The sequence below is a fragment of the Coregonus clupeaformis genome, chromosome 34 (assembly GCF_020615455.1).
Source record: "Coregonus clupeaformis isolate EN_2021a chromosome 34, ASM2061545v1, whole genome shotgun sequence".
Lineage (NCBI taxonomy): Eukaryota > Metazoa > Chordata > Actinopteri > Salmoniformes > Salmonidae > Coregonus > Coregonus clupeaformis.
In genome coordinates, this window is record NC_059225.1 from 11,582,628 (window position 1) to 11,604,215 (window position 21,588).

General features: G+C 40.7%; 1 protein-coding gene across 2 annotated transcripts in view; it reads right to left on the reverse strand.

Annotated features, from left to right (window-relative positions):
• plcd1a (phospholipase C, delta 1a) overlaps window positions 1-21,588 on the reverse strand; it is a 127,798-nt gene that overhangs the window by 39,877 nt on the left and 66,333 nt on the right. For both annotated transcript variants that reach the window (XM_045210425.1, XM_045210426.1), the window contains exons 7-8: window positions 12,764-12,908; window positions 10,559-10,711 (exon numbers count right to left, since the gene is read on the reverse strand). In XM_045210425.1, coding sequence (XP_045066360.1) covers window positions 10,559-10,711; window positions 12,764-12,908 — 298 coding nt within the window. The remainder of the gene's footprint in view (window positions 1-10,558; window positions 10,712-12,763; window positions 12,909-21,588) is intronic.

The following is a 21,588-nucleotide window of genomic DNA, read 5'->3' on the forward strand; positions in this document are numbered from 1 at the left end:
GACAGACAGGTTCTAACAACTATATACTGTTAGCCTCATAGACAGACAGATTCTAACAACTATATATTGTTAGCCTCATAGACAGACAGGTTCTAAAAACCAGATACTGTTAGCCTCATAGACAGACAGGTTCTAACAACCAGATACTGTTAGCCTCATAGACAGACAGGTTCTAACAACAAGATAATGTTAGCCTCATAGACAGACAGATTCTAACAACTATATATTGTTAGCCTCATAGACAGACAGGTTCTAACAACCAGATACTGTTAGCCTCATAGACAGACAGGATCTAACAACCAGATACTGTTAGCCTCATAGACAGACAGGTTCTAACAACCAGATACTGTTAGCCTCATAGACATACAGGTTCTAACAACTATATACTGTTAGCCTCATAGACAGACAGGTTCTAACAACCAGATACTGTTAGCCTCATAGACAGACAGGATCTAACAACAAGATACTGTTAGCCTCATAGACAGACAGGTTCTAACAACTATACACTGTTAGCCTCATAGACAGACAGCTTCTAACAACCAGATACTGTTAGCCTAATAGACAGACAGGTTCTAATAACCAGATACTGTTAGCCTCATAGACAGACAGGTTCTAACAACCAGATACTGTTAGCCTCATAGACAGACAGGTTCTAACAACAAGATACTGTTAGCCTCATAGACATACAGGTTCTAATAACCAGATACTGTTAACCTCGTAGACAGACAGGTTCTAACAACCAGATACTGTTAGCCTCATAGACAGACAGGTTCTAACAACCAGATACTGTTAGCATCATAGACAGACAGGTTCTAACAACCAGATACTGTTAGCCTCATAGACAGACAGGTTCTAACAACCAGATACTGTTAGCCTCATAGACAGACAGGTTCTAACAACCAGATACTGTTAGCCTCATAGACAGACAGGTTCTAACAACAAGATAATGTTAGCCTCATAGACAGACAGATTCTAACAACTATATATTGTTAGCCTCATATACAGACAGGTTCTAAAAACCAGATACTGTTAGCCTCATAGACAGACAGGTTCTAACAACCAGATACTGTTAGCCTCATAGACAGACAGGTTCTAACAACCAGATACTGTTAGCCTCATAGACAGACAGGTTCTAATAACCAGATACTGTTAACCTCATAGACAGACAGGTTCTAACAACTATATACAGTTAGCCTCATAGACAGACAGGTTCTAACAACCAGATACTGTTAGCCTCATAGACAGACAGGTTCTAACAACCAGATACTGTTAGCCTCATAGACAGACAGGTTCTAACAACTATACACTGTTAGCCTCATAGACAGACAGGTTCTAACAACCAGATACTGTTAGCCTAATAGACAGACAGGTTCTAATAACCAGATACTGTTAGCCTCATAGACAGACAGGTTCTAACAACCAGATACTGTTAGCCTCATAGACAGACAGGTTCTAAAAACTATACACTGTTAGCCTCATAGACAGACAGGTTCTAACAACCAGATACTGTTAGCCTAATAGACAGACAGGTTCTAATAACCAGATACTGTTAGCCTAATAGACAGACAGGTTCTAACAACCAGATACTGTTAGCCTCATAGACAGACAGGTTCTAATAACCATATACTGTTAGCCTCATAGACAGACAGGTTCTAACAACCAGATACTGTTAGCCTCATAGACAGACAGGTTCTAATAACCAGATACTGTTAACCTCATAGACAGACAGGTTCTAACAACTATATACAGTTAGCCTCATAGACAGACAGGTTCTAACAACCAGATACTGTTAGCCTCATAGACAGACAGGTTCTAACAACCAGATACTGTTAGCCTCATAGACAGACAGGTTCTAATAACCATATACTGTTAGCCTCATAGACAGACAGGTTATAATAACCAGATACTGTTAGCCTCATAGACAGACAGGTTCTAACAACCAGATACTGTTAGCCTCATAGACAGACAGGTTCTAACAACTATATACTGTTAGCCTCATAGACAGACAGGTTCTAACAACCAGATACTGTTAGCCTCATAGACAGACAGGTTCTAACAACTATATACTGTTAGCCTCAGAGACAGACAGGTTCTAACAACCAGATACTGTTAGCCTCATAGACAGACAGGTTCTAACAACCAGATACTGTTAGCCTCATAGACAGACAGGTTCTAACAACTATATACTGTTAGCCTCATAGACAGACAGGTTCTAACAACCAGATACTGTTAGCCTCATAGAGAGACAGGCTCTAACAAACAGATACTGTTAGCCTCATAGACAGACAGGTTCTAACAACCAGATACTGTTAGCCTCATAGACAGACAGGTTCTAACAACCAGATACTGTTAGCCTCATAGACAGACAGGTTCTAACAACCAGATACAGTTAGCCTCATAGACAGACAGGTTCTAACAACCAGATACTGTTAGCCTCATAGACAGACAGGATCTAACAACTATATACTGTTAGCCTCATAGACAGACAGGTTCTAACAACCAGATACTGTTAGCCTCATAGACAGACAGGTTCTAATAACCAGATACTGTTAGCCTCATAGACAGACAGGTTCTAACAACCAGATACTGTTAGCCTCATAGACAGACAGGTTCTAACAACCAGATCCTGTTAGCCTCATAGACAGACAAGTTCTAACAGACAGATACTGTTAGCCTCATAGACAGACAGGTTCTAACAGACAGATACTGTTAGCCTCATAGACAGACAGGTTCTAACAACCAGATACTGTTAGCCTCATAGACAGACAGGTTCTAACAACCAGATACTGTTAGCCTCATAGACAGACAGGTTCTAACAACCAGATACTGTTAGCCTCATTGACAGACAGGTTCTAACAACCAGATACTGTTAGCCTCATAGACAGACAGGTTCTAACAACCAGATCCTGTTAGCCTCATAGACAGACAGGTTCTAACAGACAGATACTGTTAGCCTCATTGACAGACAGGTTCTAACAACCAGATACTGTTAGCCTCATAGACAGACAGGTTCTAACAACCAGATCCTGTTAGCCTCATAGACAGACAGGTTCTAACAGACAGATACTGTTAGCCTCATAGACAGACAGGTTCTAACAGACAGATACTGTTAGCCTCATAGACAGACAGGTTCTAACAACCAGATACTGTTAGCCTCATAGACAGACAGGTTCTAACAACCAGATACTGTTAGCCTCATAGACAGACAGGTTCTAACAACCAGATACTGTTAGCCTCATAGACAGACAGGTTCTAACAACCAGATACTGTTAGCCTCATAGACAGACAGGTTCTAACAACCAGATACTGTTAGCCTCATAGACAGACAGGTTCTAACAACCAGATACTGTTAGCCTCATAGACAGACAGGTTCTAACAACTATACACTGTTAGCCTCATAGACAGACAGGTTCTAACAACCAGATAGTGTTAGCCTCATAGACAGACAGGTTCTAACAACCAGATACTGTTAGCCTCATAGACAGACAGGTTCTAACAACCAGATACTGTTAGCCTCATAGACAGACAGGTTCTAACAACCAGATACTGTTAGCCTCATAGACAGACAGGTTCTAACAGACAGATACTGTTAGCCTCATAGACAGACAGGTTCTAACAGACAGATACTGTTAGCCTCATAGACAGACAGGTTCTAACAACCAGATACTGTTAGCCTCATAGACAGACAGGTTCTAACAACCAGATACTGTTAGCCTCATAGACAGACAGGTTCTAACAACCAGATACTGTTAGCCTCATAGACAGACAGGTTCTAACAACCAGATACTGTTAGCCTCATAGACAGACAGGTTCTAACAACCAGATACTGTTAGCCTCATAGACAGACAGGTTCTAACAACCAGATACTGTTAGCCTCATAGACAGACAGGTTCTAACAACTATACACTGTTAGCCTCATAGACAGACAGGTTCTAACAACCAGATACTGTTAGCCTCATTGACAGACAGGTTCTAACAACCAGATACTGTTAGCCTCATAGACAGACAGGTTCTAACAACAAGATACTGTTAGCCTCATAGACAGACAGATTCTAACAACTATATATTGTTAGCCTCATATACAGACAGGTTCTAAAAACCAGATACTGTTAGCCTCATAGACAGACAGGTTCTAACAACCAGATACTGTTAGCCTCATAGACAGACAGGTTCTAACAACCAGATACTGTTAGCCTCATATACAGACAGGTTCTAACAACCAGATACTGTTAGCATCATAGACAGACAGGTTCTAACAACCAGATACTGTTAGCCTCATAGACAGACAGGTTCTAATAACCAGATACTGTTAGCCTCATAGACAGACAGGTTCTAACAACCAGATACTGTTAGCCTCATAGACAGACAGGTTCTAACAACCAGATACTGTTAGCCTCATAGACAGACAGGTTCTAACAACAAGATACTGTTAGCCTCATAGACAGACAGATTCTAACAACTATATATTGTTAGCCTCATATACAGACAGGTTCTAAAACCAGATACTGTTAGCCTCATAGACAGACAGGTTCTAACAACTATATACTGTTAGCCTAATAGACAGACAGGTTCTAACAACCAGATACTGTTAGCCTCATAGACAGACAGGTTCTAATAACCATATACTGTTAGCCTCATAGACAGACAGGTTCTAACAACCAGATACTGTTAGCCTCATACACAGACAGGTTCTAATAACCAGATACTGTTAACCTCATAGACAGACAGGTTCTAACAACTATATACAGTTAGCCTCATAGACAGACAGGTTCTAACAACCAGATACTGTTAGCCTCATAGACAGACAGGTTCTAACAACCAGATACTGTTAGCCTCATAGTCAGACAGGTTCTAACAACCAGATACTGTTAGCCTCATAGACAGACAGGTTCTAACAACTATATACTGTTAGCCTCATAGACAGACAGGTTCTAACAACCAGATACTGTTAGCCTCATAAACAGACAGGTTCTAACAACTATATACTGTTAGCCTCAGAGACAGACAGGTTCTAACAACCAGATACTGTTAGCCTCATAGACAGACAGGTTCTAACAACTATATACTGTTAGCCTCATAGACAGACAGGTTCTAACAACCAGATACTGTTAGCCTCATAGACAGACAGGTTCTAACAACCAGATACTGTTAGCCTCATAGACAGACAGGTTCTAACAACCAGATACTGTTAGCCTCATAGACAGACAGGTTCTAACAACAAGATACTGTTAGCCTCATAGACAGACAGATTCTAACAACTATATATTGTTAGCCTCATATACAGACAGGTTCTAAAAACCAGATACTGTTAGCCTCATAGACAGACAGGTTCTAACAACCAGATACTGTTAGCCTCATAGACAGACAGGTTCTAACAACCAGATACTGTTAGCCTCATAGACAGACAGGTTCTAACAACCAGATACTGTTAGCCTCATATACAGACAGGTTCTAACAACCAGATACTGTTAGCATCATAGACAGACAGGTTCTAACAACCAGATACTGTTAGCCTCATAGACAGACAGGTTCTAATAACCAGATACTGTTAGCCTCATAGACAGACAGGTTCTAACAACCAGATACTGTTAGCCTCATAGACAGACAGGTTCTAACAACCAGATACTGTTAGCCTCATAGACAGACAGGTTCTAACAACAAGATACTGTTAGCCTCATAGACAGACAGGTTCTAACAGAGAGATCCTGTTAGCCTCATAGACAGACAGGTTCTAACAACCAGATACTGTTAGCTTCATAGACAGACAGGTTCTAACAACCAGATACTGTTAGCCTCATAGACAGACAGGTTCTAACAACCAGATACTGTTAGCCTCATAGACAGACAGATTCTAACAACTATATACTGTTAGCCTCATAGACAGACAGGTTCTAACAACTATACACTGTTAGCCTCATAGACAGACAGGTTCTAACAACCAGATACTGTTAGCCTCATTGACAGACAGGTTCTAACAACCAGATACTGTTAGCCTCATAGACAGACAGGTTCTAACAACAAGATACTGTTAGCCTCATAGACAGACAGATTCTAACAACTATATATTGTTAGCCTCATATACAGACAGGTTCTAAAAACCAGATACTGTTAGCCTCATAGACAGACAGGTTCTAACAACCAGATACTGTTAGCCTCATAGACAGACAGGTTCTAACAACCAGATACTGTTAGCCTCATAGACAGACAGGTTCTAACAACCAGATACTGTTAGCCTCATAGACAGACAGGTTCTAACAACAAGATACTGTTAGCCTCATAGACAGACAGATTCTAACAACTATATATTGTTAGCCTCATATACAGACAGGTTCTAAAAACCAGATACTGTTAGCCTCATAGACAGACAGGTTCTAACAACTATATACTGTTAGCCTAATAGACAGACAGGTTCTAACAACCAGATACTGTTAGCCTCATAGACAGACAGGTTCTAATAACCATATACTGTTAGCCTCATAGACAGACAGGTTCTAACAACCAGATACTGTTAGCCTCATACACAGACAGGTTCTAATAACCAGATACTGTTAACCTCATAGACAGACAGGTTCTAACAACTATATACAGTTAGCCTCATAGACAGACAGGTTCTAACAACCAGATACTGTTAGCCTCATAGACAGACAGGTTCTAACAACCAGATACTGTTAGCCTCATAGTCAGACAGGTTCTAACAACCAGATACTGTTAGCCTCATAGACAGACAGGTTCTAACAACTATATACTGTTAGCCTCATAGACAGACAGGTTCTAACAACCAGATACTGTTAGCCTCATAGACAGACAGGTTCTAACAACTATATACTGTTAGCCTCATAGACAGACAGGTTCTAACAACCAGATACTGTTAGCCTCATAGACAGACAGGTTCTAACAACTATATACTGTGTAGCCTCATAGACAGACAGGTTCTAACAACCAGATACTGTTAGCCTCATAGACAGACAGGTTCTAACAACTATATACTGTTAGCCTCATAGACAGACAGGTTCTAACAACCAGATACTGTTAACCTCATAGACAGACAGGTTCTAAAAACCAGATACTGTTAGCCTCATAGACAGACAGGTTCTAACAACCAGATACTGTTAGCCTCATAGACAGACAGGTTCTAACAACCAGATACTGTTAGCCTCATAGACATACAGGTTCTAACAACTATATACTGTTAGCCTCATAGACAGACAGGTTCTAACAACCAGATACTGTTAGCCTCATAGACAGACAGGTTCTAATAACCAGATACTGTTAACCTCATAGACAGACAGGTTCTAACAACTATATACAGTTAGCCTCATAGACAGACAGGTTCTAACAACCAGATACTGTTAGCCTCATAGACAGACAGGTTCTAATAACCAGATACTGTTAGCCTCATAGACAGACAGGTTCTAACAACCAGATACTGTTAGCCTCATAGACAGACAGGTTCTAACAACTATATACTGTTAGCCTAATAAAGAGACATGTTCTAACAACCAGATACTGTTAGCCTCATAGACAGACAGGTTCTAACAACCAGATACTGTTAGCCTCATAGACAGACAGGTTCTAATAACCAGATACTGTTAGCCTCATAGACAGACAGGTTCTAACAACCAGATACTGTTAGCCTCATAGACAGACAGGTTCTAACAACCAGATACTGTTAACCTCATAGACAGACAGGTTCTAACAACCAGATACAGTTAGCCTCATAGACAGACAGGTTCTAACAACTATATACTGTTAGCCTCATAGACAGACAGGTTCTAACAACCAGATACTGTTAGCCTCATAGACAGACAGGTTCTAACAACCAGATACTGTTAGCCTCATAGACAGAAAGGTTCTAACAACCAGATACTGTTAGCCTCATAGACAGACAGGTTCTAACAACTATATACTGTTAGCCTCATAGACAGACAGGTTCTAACAACCAGATACTGTTAGCCTCATAGAGAGACAGGCTCTAACAACCAGATACTGTTAGCCTCATAGACAGACAGGTTCTAACAACCAGATACTGTTAGCCTCATAGACAGACAGGTTCTAACAACCAGATACTGTTAGCCTCATAGACAGACAGGTTCTAACAACCAGATACTGTTAGCCTCATAGACAGACAGGTTCTAACAACCAGATACTGTTAGCCTCATAGACAGACAGGTTCTAATAACCAGATACTGTTAGCCTCATAGACAGACAGGTTCTAACAACTATATACTGTTAGCCTCATAGACAGACAGGTTCTAACAACCAGATACTGTTAGCCTCATAGACAGACAGGTTCTAACAACCAGATACTGTTAGCCTCATAGACAGACAGGTTCTAACAACTATATACTGTTAGCCTCATAGACAGACAGGTTCTAACAACCAGATACTGTTAGCCTCATAGACAGACAGGTTCTAATAACCAGATACTGTTAGCCTCATAGACAGACAGGTTCTAACAACCAGATACTGTTAGCCTCATAGACAGACAGGTTCTAACAACTATATACTGTTAGCCTAATAGACAGACAGGTTCTAACAACCAGATACTGTTAGCCTCATAGACAGACAGGTTCTAACAACCAGATACTGTTAGCCTCATAGACAGACAGGTTCTAACAACCAGATACTGTTAGCTTCATAGACAGACAGGTTCTAACAACCAGATACTGTTAGCCTCATAGACAGACAGGTTCTAACAACCAGATACTGTTAGCCTCATAGACAGACAGGTTCTAACAACCAGATACTGTTAGCCTAATAGACAGACAGGTTCTAACAACCAGATACTGTTAGCCTCATAGACAGACAGGTTCTAACAACCAGATACTGTTAGCCTCATAGACAGACAGGTTCTAACAACCAGATACTGTTAGCCTCATAGACAGACAGGTTCTAACAACCAGATACTGTTAACCTCATAGACAGACAGGTTCTAACAACCAGATACTGTTAGCCTCATAGACAGACAGGTTCTAACAACCAGATACTGTTAGCCTCATAGACAGACAGGTTCTAACAACCAGATACTGTTAGCCTCATAGACAGACAGGTTCTAACAACTATATACTGTTAGCCTCATAGACAGACAGGTTCTAACAACCAGATACTGTTAGCCTCATAGACAGACAGGTTCTAACAACCAGATACTGTTAGCCTCATAGACAGACAGGTTCTAACAACTATATACTGTTAGCCTCATAGACAGACAGGTTCTAACAACCAGATACTGTTAGCCTCATAGACAGACAGGTTCTAATAACCAGATACTGTTAGCCTCATAGACAGACAGGTTCTAACAACCAGATACTGTTAGCCTCATAGACAGACAGGTTCTAATAACCAGATACTGTTAGCCTCGTAGACAGACAGGTTCTAACAACCAGATACTGTTAGCCTCATAGACAGACAGGTTCTAACAACCAGATACTGTTAGCTTCATAGACAGACAGGTTCTAACAACCAGATACTGTTAGCCTCATAGACAGACAGGTTCTAACAACCAGATACTGTTAGCCTCATAGACAGACAGGTTCTAACAACCAGATACTGTTAGCCTAATAGACAGACAGGTTCTAACAACCAGATACTGTTAGCCTCATAGACAGACAGGTTCTAACAACCAGATACTGTTAGCCTCATAGACAGACAGGTTCTAACAACCAGATACTGTTAGCCTCATAGACAGACAGGTTCTAACAACCAGATACTGTTAACCTCATAGACAGACAGGTTCTAACAACCAGATACTGTTAGCCTCATAGACAGACAGGTTCTAACAACCAGATACTGTTAGCCTCATAGACAGAAAGTTTCTAACAACCCAGATACTGTTAGCCTCATAGACAGACAGGTTCTAACAACCAGATACTGTTAGCCTCATAGACAGACAGGTTCTAACAACTATATACTGTTAGCCTCATAGACAGACAGGTTCTAACAACCAGATACTGTTAGCCTCATAGACAGACAGGTTCTAACAACCAGATACTGTTAGCCTCATAGACAGACAGTTTCTAACAACCAGATACTGTTAGCCTCATAGACAGACAGGTTCTAACAACCAGATACTGTTAGCCTCATAGACAGACAGGTTCTAACAACCAGATACTGTTAGCCTCATAGACAGACAGTTTCTAACAACCAGATACTGTTAGCCTCATAGACAGACAGTTTCTAACAACCAGATACTGTTAGCATCATAGACAGACAGTTTCTAACAACCAGATACTGTTAGCATCATAGACAGACAGTTTCTAATAACTATATACTGTTAGCAGGGAAATCACATTCCTTCTGGTAACACCCCAATCCAATCCCAACCAGTCAAACAAGGTGTTGTTGTTCTTCCTTCACACACTCAGTAAGGACTTAGAGCCTTTCATCTGTCTAACATCCACAACTTGTTCAGGCTTGCCTCAGAGCTCTCAGATTTCAAATACTGGGTATGTGGTTATGAAGCTCCAGGCTTTACCCACAGAGGGGTGAAAAACAAACAAGGAAGCATAAATGGATGGATGGATGGATGGATGGAAGGCTTGATTATCTGCTAGTCTCTGACCTGGGGTGAGGGGAAGGCAGTGGGCATCTGGTCCTCCAGGGGGGTGGTGAGCAGGGCGCTGCCCAGGATGGACCTCATGTGCTGGGCCATCAGCTTCTGCTGCTCCAGGGTGCAGTGGTTCTCCAGGGACAGGATCACTGGGTACTCTGATGTCTGGGGGACAGGAGGACAACAACACATCATTACCAGTCATGTCCATCTCTGGGGGACAGGAGGACAACAACACATCATTACCAGTCATGTCCATCTCTGGGGGACAGGAGGACAACAACACATCATTACCAGTCATGTCCATCTCTGGGGGACAGGAGGACAACAACACATCATTACCAGTCATGTCCATCTCTGGGGGACAGGAGGACAACAACACATCATTACCAGTCATGTCCATCTCTGGGGGACAGGAGGACAACAACACATCATTACCAGTCATGTCCATCTCTGGGGGACAGGAGGACAACAACACATCATTACCAGTCATGTCCATCTCTGGGGACAGGAGGACAACAACACATCATTACCAGTCATGTCCATCTCTGGGGGGACAGGAGGACAACAACACATCATTACCAGTCATGTCCATCTCTGGGGGACAGGAGGACAACAACACATCATTACCAGTCATGTCCATCTCTGGGGGTCAGGAGGACAACAACACATCATTACCAGGCATGTCCATCTCTGGGGGACAGGAGGACAACAACACATCATTACCAGTCATGTCCATCTCTGGGGGACAGGAGGACAACAACACATCATTACCAGTCATGTCCATCTCTGGGGGACAGGAGGACAACAACACATCATTACCAGGCATGTCCATCTCTGGGGGGACAGGAGGACAACAACACATCATTACCAGTCATGTCCATCTCTGGGGGACAGGAGGACAACAACACATCATTACCAGTCATGTCCATCTCTGGGGGACAGGAGGACAACAACACATCATTACCAGTCATGTCCATCTCTGGGGGACAGGAGGACAACAACACATCATTACCAGTCATGTCCATCTCTGGGGGACAGGAGGACAACAACACATCATTACCAGTCATGTCCATCTCTGGGGGACAGGAGGACAACAACACATCATTACCAGTCATGTCCATCTCTGGGGGACAGGAGGACAACAACACATCATTACCAGTCATGTCCATCTCTACTGGTAATCACAGGGCTGATTTGACTTTACGGTGAAACTTCACCTTGAAGGCGTACTCCTTGTTGGGTCAGGGTTAGGGTCAGGTGTTAAAGGGATACTTTGGGATTTTAGCAGAGTCAGATTAACTTGTGGAAACCATTTTTGTGTCTCTGTGTCCATTATGAAGGAAGATATAGGTAGTTTTATGAGCCAATGCTAACTAGAGTTAGCGCAATGACTGGAAGTCTATGGGTATCTGTTAGCATGCTAGCAGATACCCATAGACTTCTAGTCATTGCACTAACGCTAGTTAGCAATTCTGCTAGAGCTAGTTAGCAACTTCCTTCATCCTGGACACAGAGACATAAAAATTGTCATCAAAATGGATGGGTTAGGGTCAGGGGTCAGGGGATAAGATTAGGGACAGGGTTAGACTGACATTGAAGGTATACTCCTTGATGGGTTAGGGTTACCTTGAAGGCATACTCCTTGATGGGTTAGGGTTAGGGTCAGGGGTTAGGGTCAGGGGTTAGGGTTACCTTGAAGGCATACTCCTTGATGGGTTAGGGTTAGCACCAGGGTTAGGGTTACCTTGAAGGCATACTCCTTGATGGGTTAGGGTTAGGGTCAGGGGTTAGGGTTAGGGTCAGGGGTTAGGGTTACCTTGAAGGCATACTCCTTGATGGGTTAGGGTTAGCACCAGGGTTAGGGTTACCTTGAAGGCATACTCCTTGATGGGTTAGGGTTAGCACCAGGTTAGGGTTACCTTGAAGGCATACTCCTTGATGGGTTAGGGTTAGGGTCAGGGGTTAGGGTCAGGGGTTAGGGTTACCTTGAAGGCATACTCCTTGATGGGTTAGGGTTAGGGTCAGGGTTAGGGTTACCTTGAAGGCATACTCCTTGATGGGTTAGGGTTAGCACCAGGGGTTAGGGTCAGGGGTTAGGGTCAGGGGTTAGGGTCAGGGGTTAGGGTCAGGGGTTAGGGTTACCTTGAAGGCGTACTCCTTGATGGGTTAGGGTTAGGGTCAGGGGTTAGGGTTAGGGTCAGGGGTTAGGGTTACCTTGAAGGCATACTCCTTGATGGCCTTGATGACGTCTTTAAACAGGACCTTGGAGGTGAGGGTGTGGCCATGGTAGATGACTGGCTCCCCCTGGGCCCCGTCCCAACAGTCTAACTCCACACAGCGACAACTCTTCATGAGGGCCCTAAGGATCACAACACAATCAACACACACATAGAGTACTACTACTATATCTAGTACTGTATCTAATACTATATCTATTATATCTAGTACTGTATCTAGTACTATATCTACTATATCTACTACTGTATCTAGTACAATATCTATTATATCTACTACTATATTTATAATATCTAGTACTGTATCTAGTTCTATATCTATTATATATAGTACAGTATCTAGTACTATATCTACTACTGTATCTAGTACTATATCTACTATATCTACTACTATATTTATAATATCTAGTACTGTATCTAGTTCTATATCTATTATTATTATTATTTTTTTTTAAATTATTTTATTTTATTTTTTGGTCATTTAGCAGACGCTCTTATCCAGAGCGACTTACAGGAGCAATTAGGGTTAAGTGCCTTGCTCAAGGGCACATCGACAGATTTTTCACCTAGTCGGCTCGGGGATTAGAACCAGCAACCTTTCGGTTACTGGCACAACGCTCTTACCCACTACGCTACCTGCCGCCCTATATTATATATAGTACAGTATCTAGTACAATATCTACTACTGTATCTAGTACTATATCTATTATATCTAGTACTGCATCTAGTACTACATCTACTATATCTACTACTGTATCTAGTACTATATCTACTATATCTACTACTATATTTATAATATCTAGTACTGTATCTAGTACTATATCTATTATATATAGTACTTTATCTAGTACTACATCTACTATATCAACTACTGTATCTATTACTATATCTATTATAACTAGTACTGCATCTAGTACTACATCTACTATATCTCCTACTGTATCTAGTACTATATATATTATATCTAGTACTGTATCTAGTAATACATCTACTATATCTACTACTGTATCTAGTACAATATCTATTATATCTACTACTATATTTATTATATCTAGTACTGTATCTAGGACAATATCTACTATATCTAGTACTGTATCTGTATCTACTATATCTAGTACTATATCTGTTTCTAGTACTATATATATTATATATTACTATATCTACTATATCTAGTACTATATCTAGTACTGTATCTGTATCTAGTACAATATCTACTATGTAGAGTACTGTAGCTGTATCAAGTACTATATCTACTATATATATTACTGTATCTGTATCGAGTACTATATATATATATACACTAAATCTCATATTTGTATCTACTACTTTATCTGCTATATCTTGTACTGTATCTGTATTTAGTACTATATCTACTATATCTAGTAATATATCTCTATCTAGTACAGTATCTACTATATCTAGTACTGTATCTATCTACTATATCTAGTACTGTATCTGTATCTAGTACTATATCTACTATAACTAGTACTATATCTGTATCTAGTACTATATCTAATATATCTAGAACTGTATCTGTATCTATCTATTATATATAGTATCGTATCTTTATCTAGTACTATTAATACGATATATAGTAATATATCTGTATCTAGTACTATATCTACTATATATGTACTGTATCTGTATCCAGTACTATATCTGCTATAACTAGTACTACAATTACTAGAGTAATATATCTGTTTCAAGTACTATATATATATATATTTGTCATTTAGCAGACGCTCTTATCCAGAGCGACTTACAGGAGCTATTAGGGTTAAGTGCCTTGCTCAAGGGCACATCGACAGATTTTTCACCTAGTCGGCTCAGGGATTAGAACCAGCGACCTTTCGGTTACTGGCACAACGCTCTCAACCACTAAGCTACCTACTATATATGTACTGTATCTGTATCCAGTACTATATCTACTATAACTATTACTACATGCACTATATCTAGTACTATATCTACTATATCTAGTACTATATATACTATAGTTAGTATAATATCTACTATATTTAGTACTATATCGATTATAGCTAAAACTATATCTGTTTATAGTACTATATCTATTATATATATATTACTATATTTATATCTACTACTATATCTACTATACCTAGTACTATATCTGTATATAGTACTATATCTACTATATCTAGTACAATATCTGTATCTAGTACTATATATATTATATCTAGTACTGTATCTGTATCTATTACTATATCTACTATATCTAGTACTGTATCTATCTACTATATCTACTATATCTAGTACTGTATCAGTATCTACTACTATATCTACTATAACTAGTACTATATATGTATCTAGTACTATATCTACTATATCTAGAACTGTATCTGTATCTATCTATTATATATAGTATTGTATCTTTATCTAGTACTATATATGATATCTAGTACTATATCTGTATCTAGTACTATATCTACTATATATGTACTGTATCTGTATCCAGTACCATATCTACTATAACTATTACTACATGTACTATATCTAGTACTATATCTACTATATCTAGTACTATATATACTATAGTTAGTACAATATCTACTATAGCTAGTACTATATCTATTATAGCTAGTACTATATCTGTATATAGTACTATATCTACTATATCTAGTACTGTATCTGTATCTAGTACTATATCTACTATATCTAGTCCTATATCTGTGTCTAGTACTATATCTACTATATATAGTACTATATTTGTATCTAATACTATATCTACTATATCTAGTATTATGTCTATTATATCTAGTACTATATCTGTATATATACTATATCTACTATATAGTACTATATCTGTATCTTGTCACACAACACAATGCCACAGATGTCTGAAGTTTTGAGGGGGAGCGTGCAATTGGCATGCTGACTGCAGGAATGTCCACCAGAGCTGTTGCCAGAGCGTTGAATGGTAATTTCTCTAAAGTAATGCTCATACAACGTAGTTTGAATTTGGTAGTTCGTCCAACTGGCCTCACATCCTCAGACCACGTGTAACGACGCCAGCCCAGGACCTCCACAACGCCAGCCCAGGACCTCCACGACGCCAGCCCAGGACCTCCACGACGCCAGCCCAGGACCTCCACATCCATCTTCTTCACCTGTAGGATTGTCTGAGACGTTGTGGACAGAGTGCCCCATGGTGGCGGTGGGGTTATGGTATGGGCAGGCATAAGCTACGGACAACGAGGACAATTGCATTTTATCGATGGCAATTTGAATGCACAGAGATTCCTTGACGAGATCCTGAGGCCCATTGACGTGCCATTCATCCGCCATCAGCATGAAATGCACGGCCCCATGTCACAAGGATCTGTAAACATTTCCTGGACGCTGAAAATCTCCTAGTTCTTCCATGGCCTGCATATTCACCAGGCCTGTCACTGGATCCATGATCTAGATCGTTGTGAACGACAGCGTGTTCCAGTTCCCGCCGATATCCAGCAACTTCACACAGCCATTGAAGAGGAGTGGGACAACATTCCACAGGCCACAATCAACAACCTGATCAACTCTATGCGAAGGAGATGAGTCTCGCTGCATGAAGCAAATGGTGGTGATATGACATGTTACATAGGATTTTGAGGATGAGGACATTCCATTTATTTATGTCACTGGTGATTGCCATTAAGTCTGCGTGCCAGGAAGGATGGGGGCCACTGGTGTTAATCTTAGAATGAGTACGTGATGGAATGTCCTGACTGGGGTGCAAGATGACACCCAATAATGGTTGGCAACTGTTGGCTAGAATTAGTTTACAATATAGTATAGAAACGGAGAGATCTCTATGTCTATCATTCAAATAGCAAGAGGCAATTGACTTGTGTCTTGTTGTGTTGAATCCGGTACCGTGGTATTATTAAATACATTGTATCAACTCTCCATCTACAGTTGAAGTCGGAAGTTTACATATACAGTGGGGGAAAAAAGTATTTAGTCAGCCACCAATTGTGCAAGTTCTCCCACTTAAAAAGATGAGAGAGGCCTGTAATTTTCATCATAGGTACACGTCAACTATGACAGACAAAATGAGAAAAAAATTCCAGAAAATCACATTGAAGGATTTTTAATGTATTTATTTGCAAATTATGGTGGAAAATAAGTATTTGGTCAATAACAAAAGTTTCTCAATACTTTGTTATATACCCTTTGTTGGCAATGACACAGGTCAAACGTTTTCTGTAAGTCTTCACAAGGTTTTCACACACTGTTGCTGGTATTTTGGCCCATTCCTCCATGCAGATCTCCTCTAGAGCAGTGATGTTTTGGGGCTGTCGCTGGGCAACACGGACTTTCAACTCCCTCCAAAGATTTTCTATGGGGTTGAGATCTGGAGACTGGCTAGGCCACTCCAGGACCTTGAAATGCTTCTTACGAAGCCACTCCTTCGTTGCCGGGCGGTGTGTTTGGGATCATTGTCATGCTGAAAGACCCAGCCACGTTTCATCTTCAATGCCCTTGCTGATGGAAGGAGGTTTTCACTCAAAATCTCACGATACATGGCCCCATTCATTCTTTCCTTTACGGATCAGTCGTCCTGGTCCCTTTGCAGAAAAAACAGCCCCAAAGCATGATGTTTCACCCCCATGCTTCACAATAGGTATGGTGTTCTTTGGATGCAACTCACCATTCTTTGTCCTCCAAACACGACGAGTTGAGTTTTTACCAAAAAGTTATATTTTGGTTTCATCTGACCATATGACATTCACCCAATCCTCTTCTGGATCATCCAAATGCACTCTAGCAAACTTCAGACAGGCCTGGACATGTACTGGCTTAAGCAGGGGGACACGTCTGGCACTGCAGGATTTGAGTCCCTGGCGGCGTAGTGTGTTACTGATGGTAGGCTTTGTTACTTTGGTCCCAGCTCTCTGCAGGTCATTCACTAGGTCCCCCTGTGTGGTTCTGGGATTTTTGCTCACCGTTCTTGTGATCATTTTGACCCCACGTGGTGAGATCATGCATGGAGCCCCAGATCGAGGGAGATTATCAGTGGTCTTGTATGTCTTCCATTTCCTAATAATTGCTCCCACAGTTGATTTCTTCAAACCAAGCTGCTTACCTATTGCAGATTCAGTCTTCCCAGCCTGGTGCAGGTCTACAATTTTGTTTCTGGTGTCCTTTGACAGCTCTTTGGTCTTGGCCATAGTGGAGTTTGGAGTGTGACTGTTTGAGGTTGTGGACAGGTGTCTTTTATACTGATAACAAGTTCAAACAGGTGCCATTAATACAGGTAACGAGTGGAGGACAGAGGAGCCTCTTAAAGAAGAAGTTACAGGTCTGTGAGAGCCAGAAATCTTACTTGTTTGTAGGTGACCAAATACTTATTTTCAACCATAATTTGCAAATAAATTCATTAAAAATCCTACAATGTGATTTTCTGGATTTTTTTTCCTCAATTTGTCTGTCATAGTTGACGTGTACCTATGATGAAAATTACAGGCCTCTCTCATCTTTTTAAGTGGGAGAACTTGCACAATTGGTGGCTGACTAAATACATTTTTTCCCACTGTACCTTGCCAAATACATTTAAACTCAGTTTTTCACAATTCCTGACATTTAATCCTAGTAAAAATTCCCTGTCTTAGGTCAGTTAGGATCACCACTTTATTTTAAGAATGTGAAATGTCAGAATAATAGTAGAGAGAATGATTTATTTAAGCTTTTATTTCTTTAATCACATTCCCAGTGGGTCAGATGTTTACATACACTCAATTAGTATTTGGTAGCATTGCCTTTAAATTGTTTAATTTGGGTCAAACATTTTGGGTAGCCTTCCACAAGCTTCCCACAATAAGTTGGGTGAATTTTGGCCCATTCCTCCTGACACAGCTGGTGTAACTGAGTCAGGTTTGTAGGCCTCCTTGCTCGCACACGCTTTTTCAGTTCTGCCCACACATTTTCTATAGGATTGAGCTCAGGGCTTTGTGATGGCCACTCCAATACCTTGACTCTGTTGTCCTTAAGCCATTTTGCCACAACTTTGGAAGTATGCTTGGGTCATTGTCCATTTGGAAGACCCATTTGCGACCAAGCTTTAACTTCCTGACTGATGTCTTGAGATGTTGCTTCAATATATCCACATAATTTTCCTTCTTCATGATGCCATCCATTTTGTGAAGTGCACCAGTCCCTCCTGCAGCAAAGCACCCCCACAGCATGATGCTGCCACCCCCGTGCTTCACGGTTGGGATGGTGTTCTTTGGCTTGCAAACAACCCCCTTTTTCCTCCAAACATAACGATGGTCATTATGGCCAAACAGTTCTATTTTTGTTTCATCAGACCAGAGGACATTTCTCCAAAAAGTAAGATCTTTGTCCCCATGTGCAGTTGCAAACCATAGTTTTATGGCGGTTTTGGAGCAGTGGATTCTTCCTTGCTGAGTGGCCTTTCAGGTTATGTCGATATAGGACTCGTTTTACTGTGGATATAGATACTTTTGTACCTGTTTCCACCAGCATCTTCACAAGGTCCTTTGCTGTTGTTCTGGGATTGATTTGCACTTTTCGCACCAAAGTACGTTCATCTCTGGGAGACAGAACGCGTCTCCTTCCTGAGCGCTATGATGGCTGCATGGTCCCATGGTGTTTATACTTACGTACTATTGTTTGTACAGATGAACGTGGTACCTTCAGGCGTTTAGAAATTGCTCCCAAGGATGAACCAGACTTGTGGAGGTCTACAATTGTTTTTCTGAGGTCTTGGCTGCTTTCTTTTGATTTTCCCATGATGTCAAGCAAAGAGGCACTGAGTTTGAAGATAGGCCTTGAAATACATCCACAGGTACACCTCCAATTGACTCAAATGATGTCAATTAGCCTATCAGAAGCTTCTAAAGCCATGACATCATTTTCTGGAATCAACTTAGTGTATGTAAACTTCTGACCAACTGGAATTGTGATACAGTGAATTATATGTGATATAATCTGTCTGTAAACAATTGTTGGAAAAATGTATTGTGTCATGCACAAAGTAGATGTCCTAACCGACTTGCCAAAACTATAGTTTGTTAACAAGAAATTTGTGGAGTGGTTGGAAAACGAGTTTTAATGACTCCAACCTAAGTGTATGTTAACTTCCGACTTCAACTGTAAGTGTTCGAGTATATTCTTGTATCCTGAATTCCTTGATACCAGAGAAACTCATCATAACAGTTGGCGTCTAACGAACAGGATACAGTTTACGGCCGAACTAACAGGTTAGCAGACTTTCATTTTTCTGATTGTGTTAAAATCTGCTTATCTGGGGTAAAGCTGAACTGAAAAGAACATTCAAATTCAATATTTTTGAGGGGGACAGATGATTGGTATTCAATTATGTTAAGTGATGTACGAAGAATATCAAATTAGACAATGACATGGTGCTATGATTCAAATCAGTGTGCGTTCAGATTAATGAGTAAAAACAACAGAGGATAAAAGATTGGGCGCAGGAATCCCTTAATGTGTAAAGGCATTATAAAGAGGTAGGTTACAGGCCTTTGGTGTGGTAAATCATCAGTACAGAATTAGTCCTTTGTGAATTACTCAAAACGGTCAGGAGAGAGAGAAAACAATAACTCACTTGGTATAAGACTCGAGCAGCTACAATGAATCATATTGGATCATGGCACCAATAACTAGATAGACAAACAACATTTTAATAAAGTTGGGGATTTGATTCAAATATTTAATTACTAACATTGCATAAACTAATAGAAAATAATGGGGAGCCGACTCAGTAGAATCTGGCAAGACAATGAAGAATAAATCACAATGAAGAATAAATCACAATGAAGAATAAATCACAATGAAGAATAAATCACAATGAAGAATAAATCACAATGAAGAATAAATCACAATGAAGAATAAATCACAATGAAGAATAAATCACAATGAAGAATAAATCACAATGAAGAATAAATCACAATGAAGAATAAATCAGATCTGATTTACCTCGAAGAGAGAGAAAGGAAATGACTAAATTATTAAAACACGAAAACTATCGGAAATCAGACACCGCGCGAATGGATGTTAAGTAAATTAGGATGTTTCTCTGTGGAACCATATCTCAGTGATTATCAGCATGGACAGATAATGAGTATCCTCAAGAAGGTTGTTTTAAGAAGGATAAGTTACAGAATTTATCATTCACAATACTGCAGTAAGCAACCCGAAATGGGATTTAGATTATATGAAAGAGGCGTATAAAGCATGGGATTTAATGAGCGCACAATGGCATGGAAATATAATTAGTAGAGAGAAAAAGTCACTTAAGAAATTAAGTAATTGGGCAATAGAACAAAATCGGCTACCTTGTGGTATTGAGAGCGGGATGTTATTTTAGAAAGTAGCGGAAAGTCTGTATTTTCTGGGAGGTTCCCATGACAGGCCGGGCCGTGTTTTCTGGGAGGTTCCCATGACAGGCCGGGCCGTGTTTTCTGGGAGGTTCCCATGACAGGCCGGGCCGTGTTTTCTGGGAGGTTCCCATGACAGGCCGGGCCGTGTTTTCTGGGAGGTTCCCATGACAGGCCGGGCCGTGTTTTCTGGGAGGTTCCCATGACAGGCCGGGCCGTGTTTTCTGGGAGGTTCCCATGACAGGCCGGGCAGTGTTTTCTGGGAGGTTCCCATGACGGGCCGGGCCGTGTTTTCTGGGAGGTTCCCATGACAGGCCGGGCAGTGTTTTCTGGGAGGTTCCCATGACGGGCCGGGCCGTGTTTTCTAGGAGGTTCCCATGACAGGCCGGGCAGTGTTTTCTGGGAGGTTCCCATGACAGGCCGGGCCGTGTTTTCTGGGAGG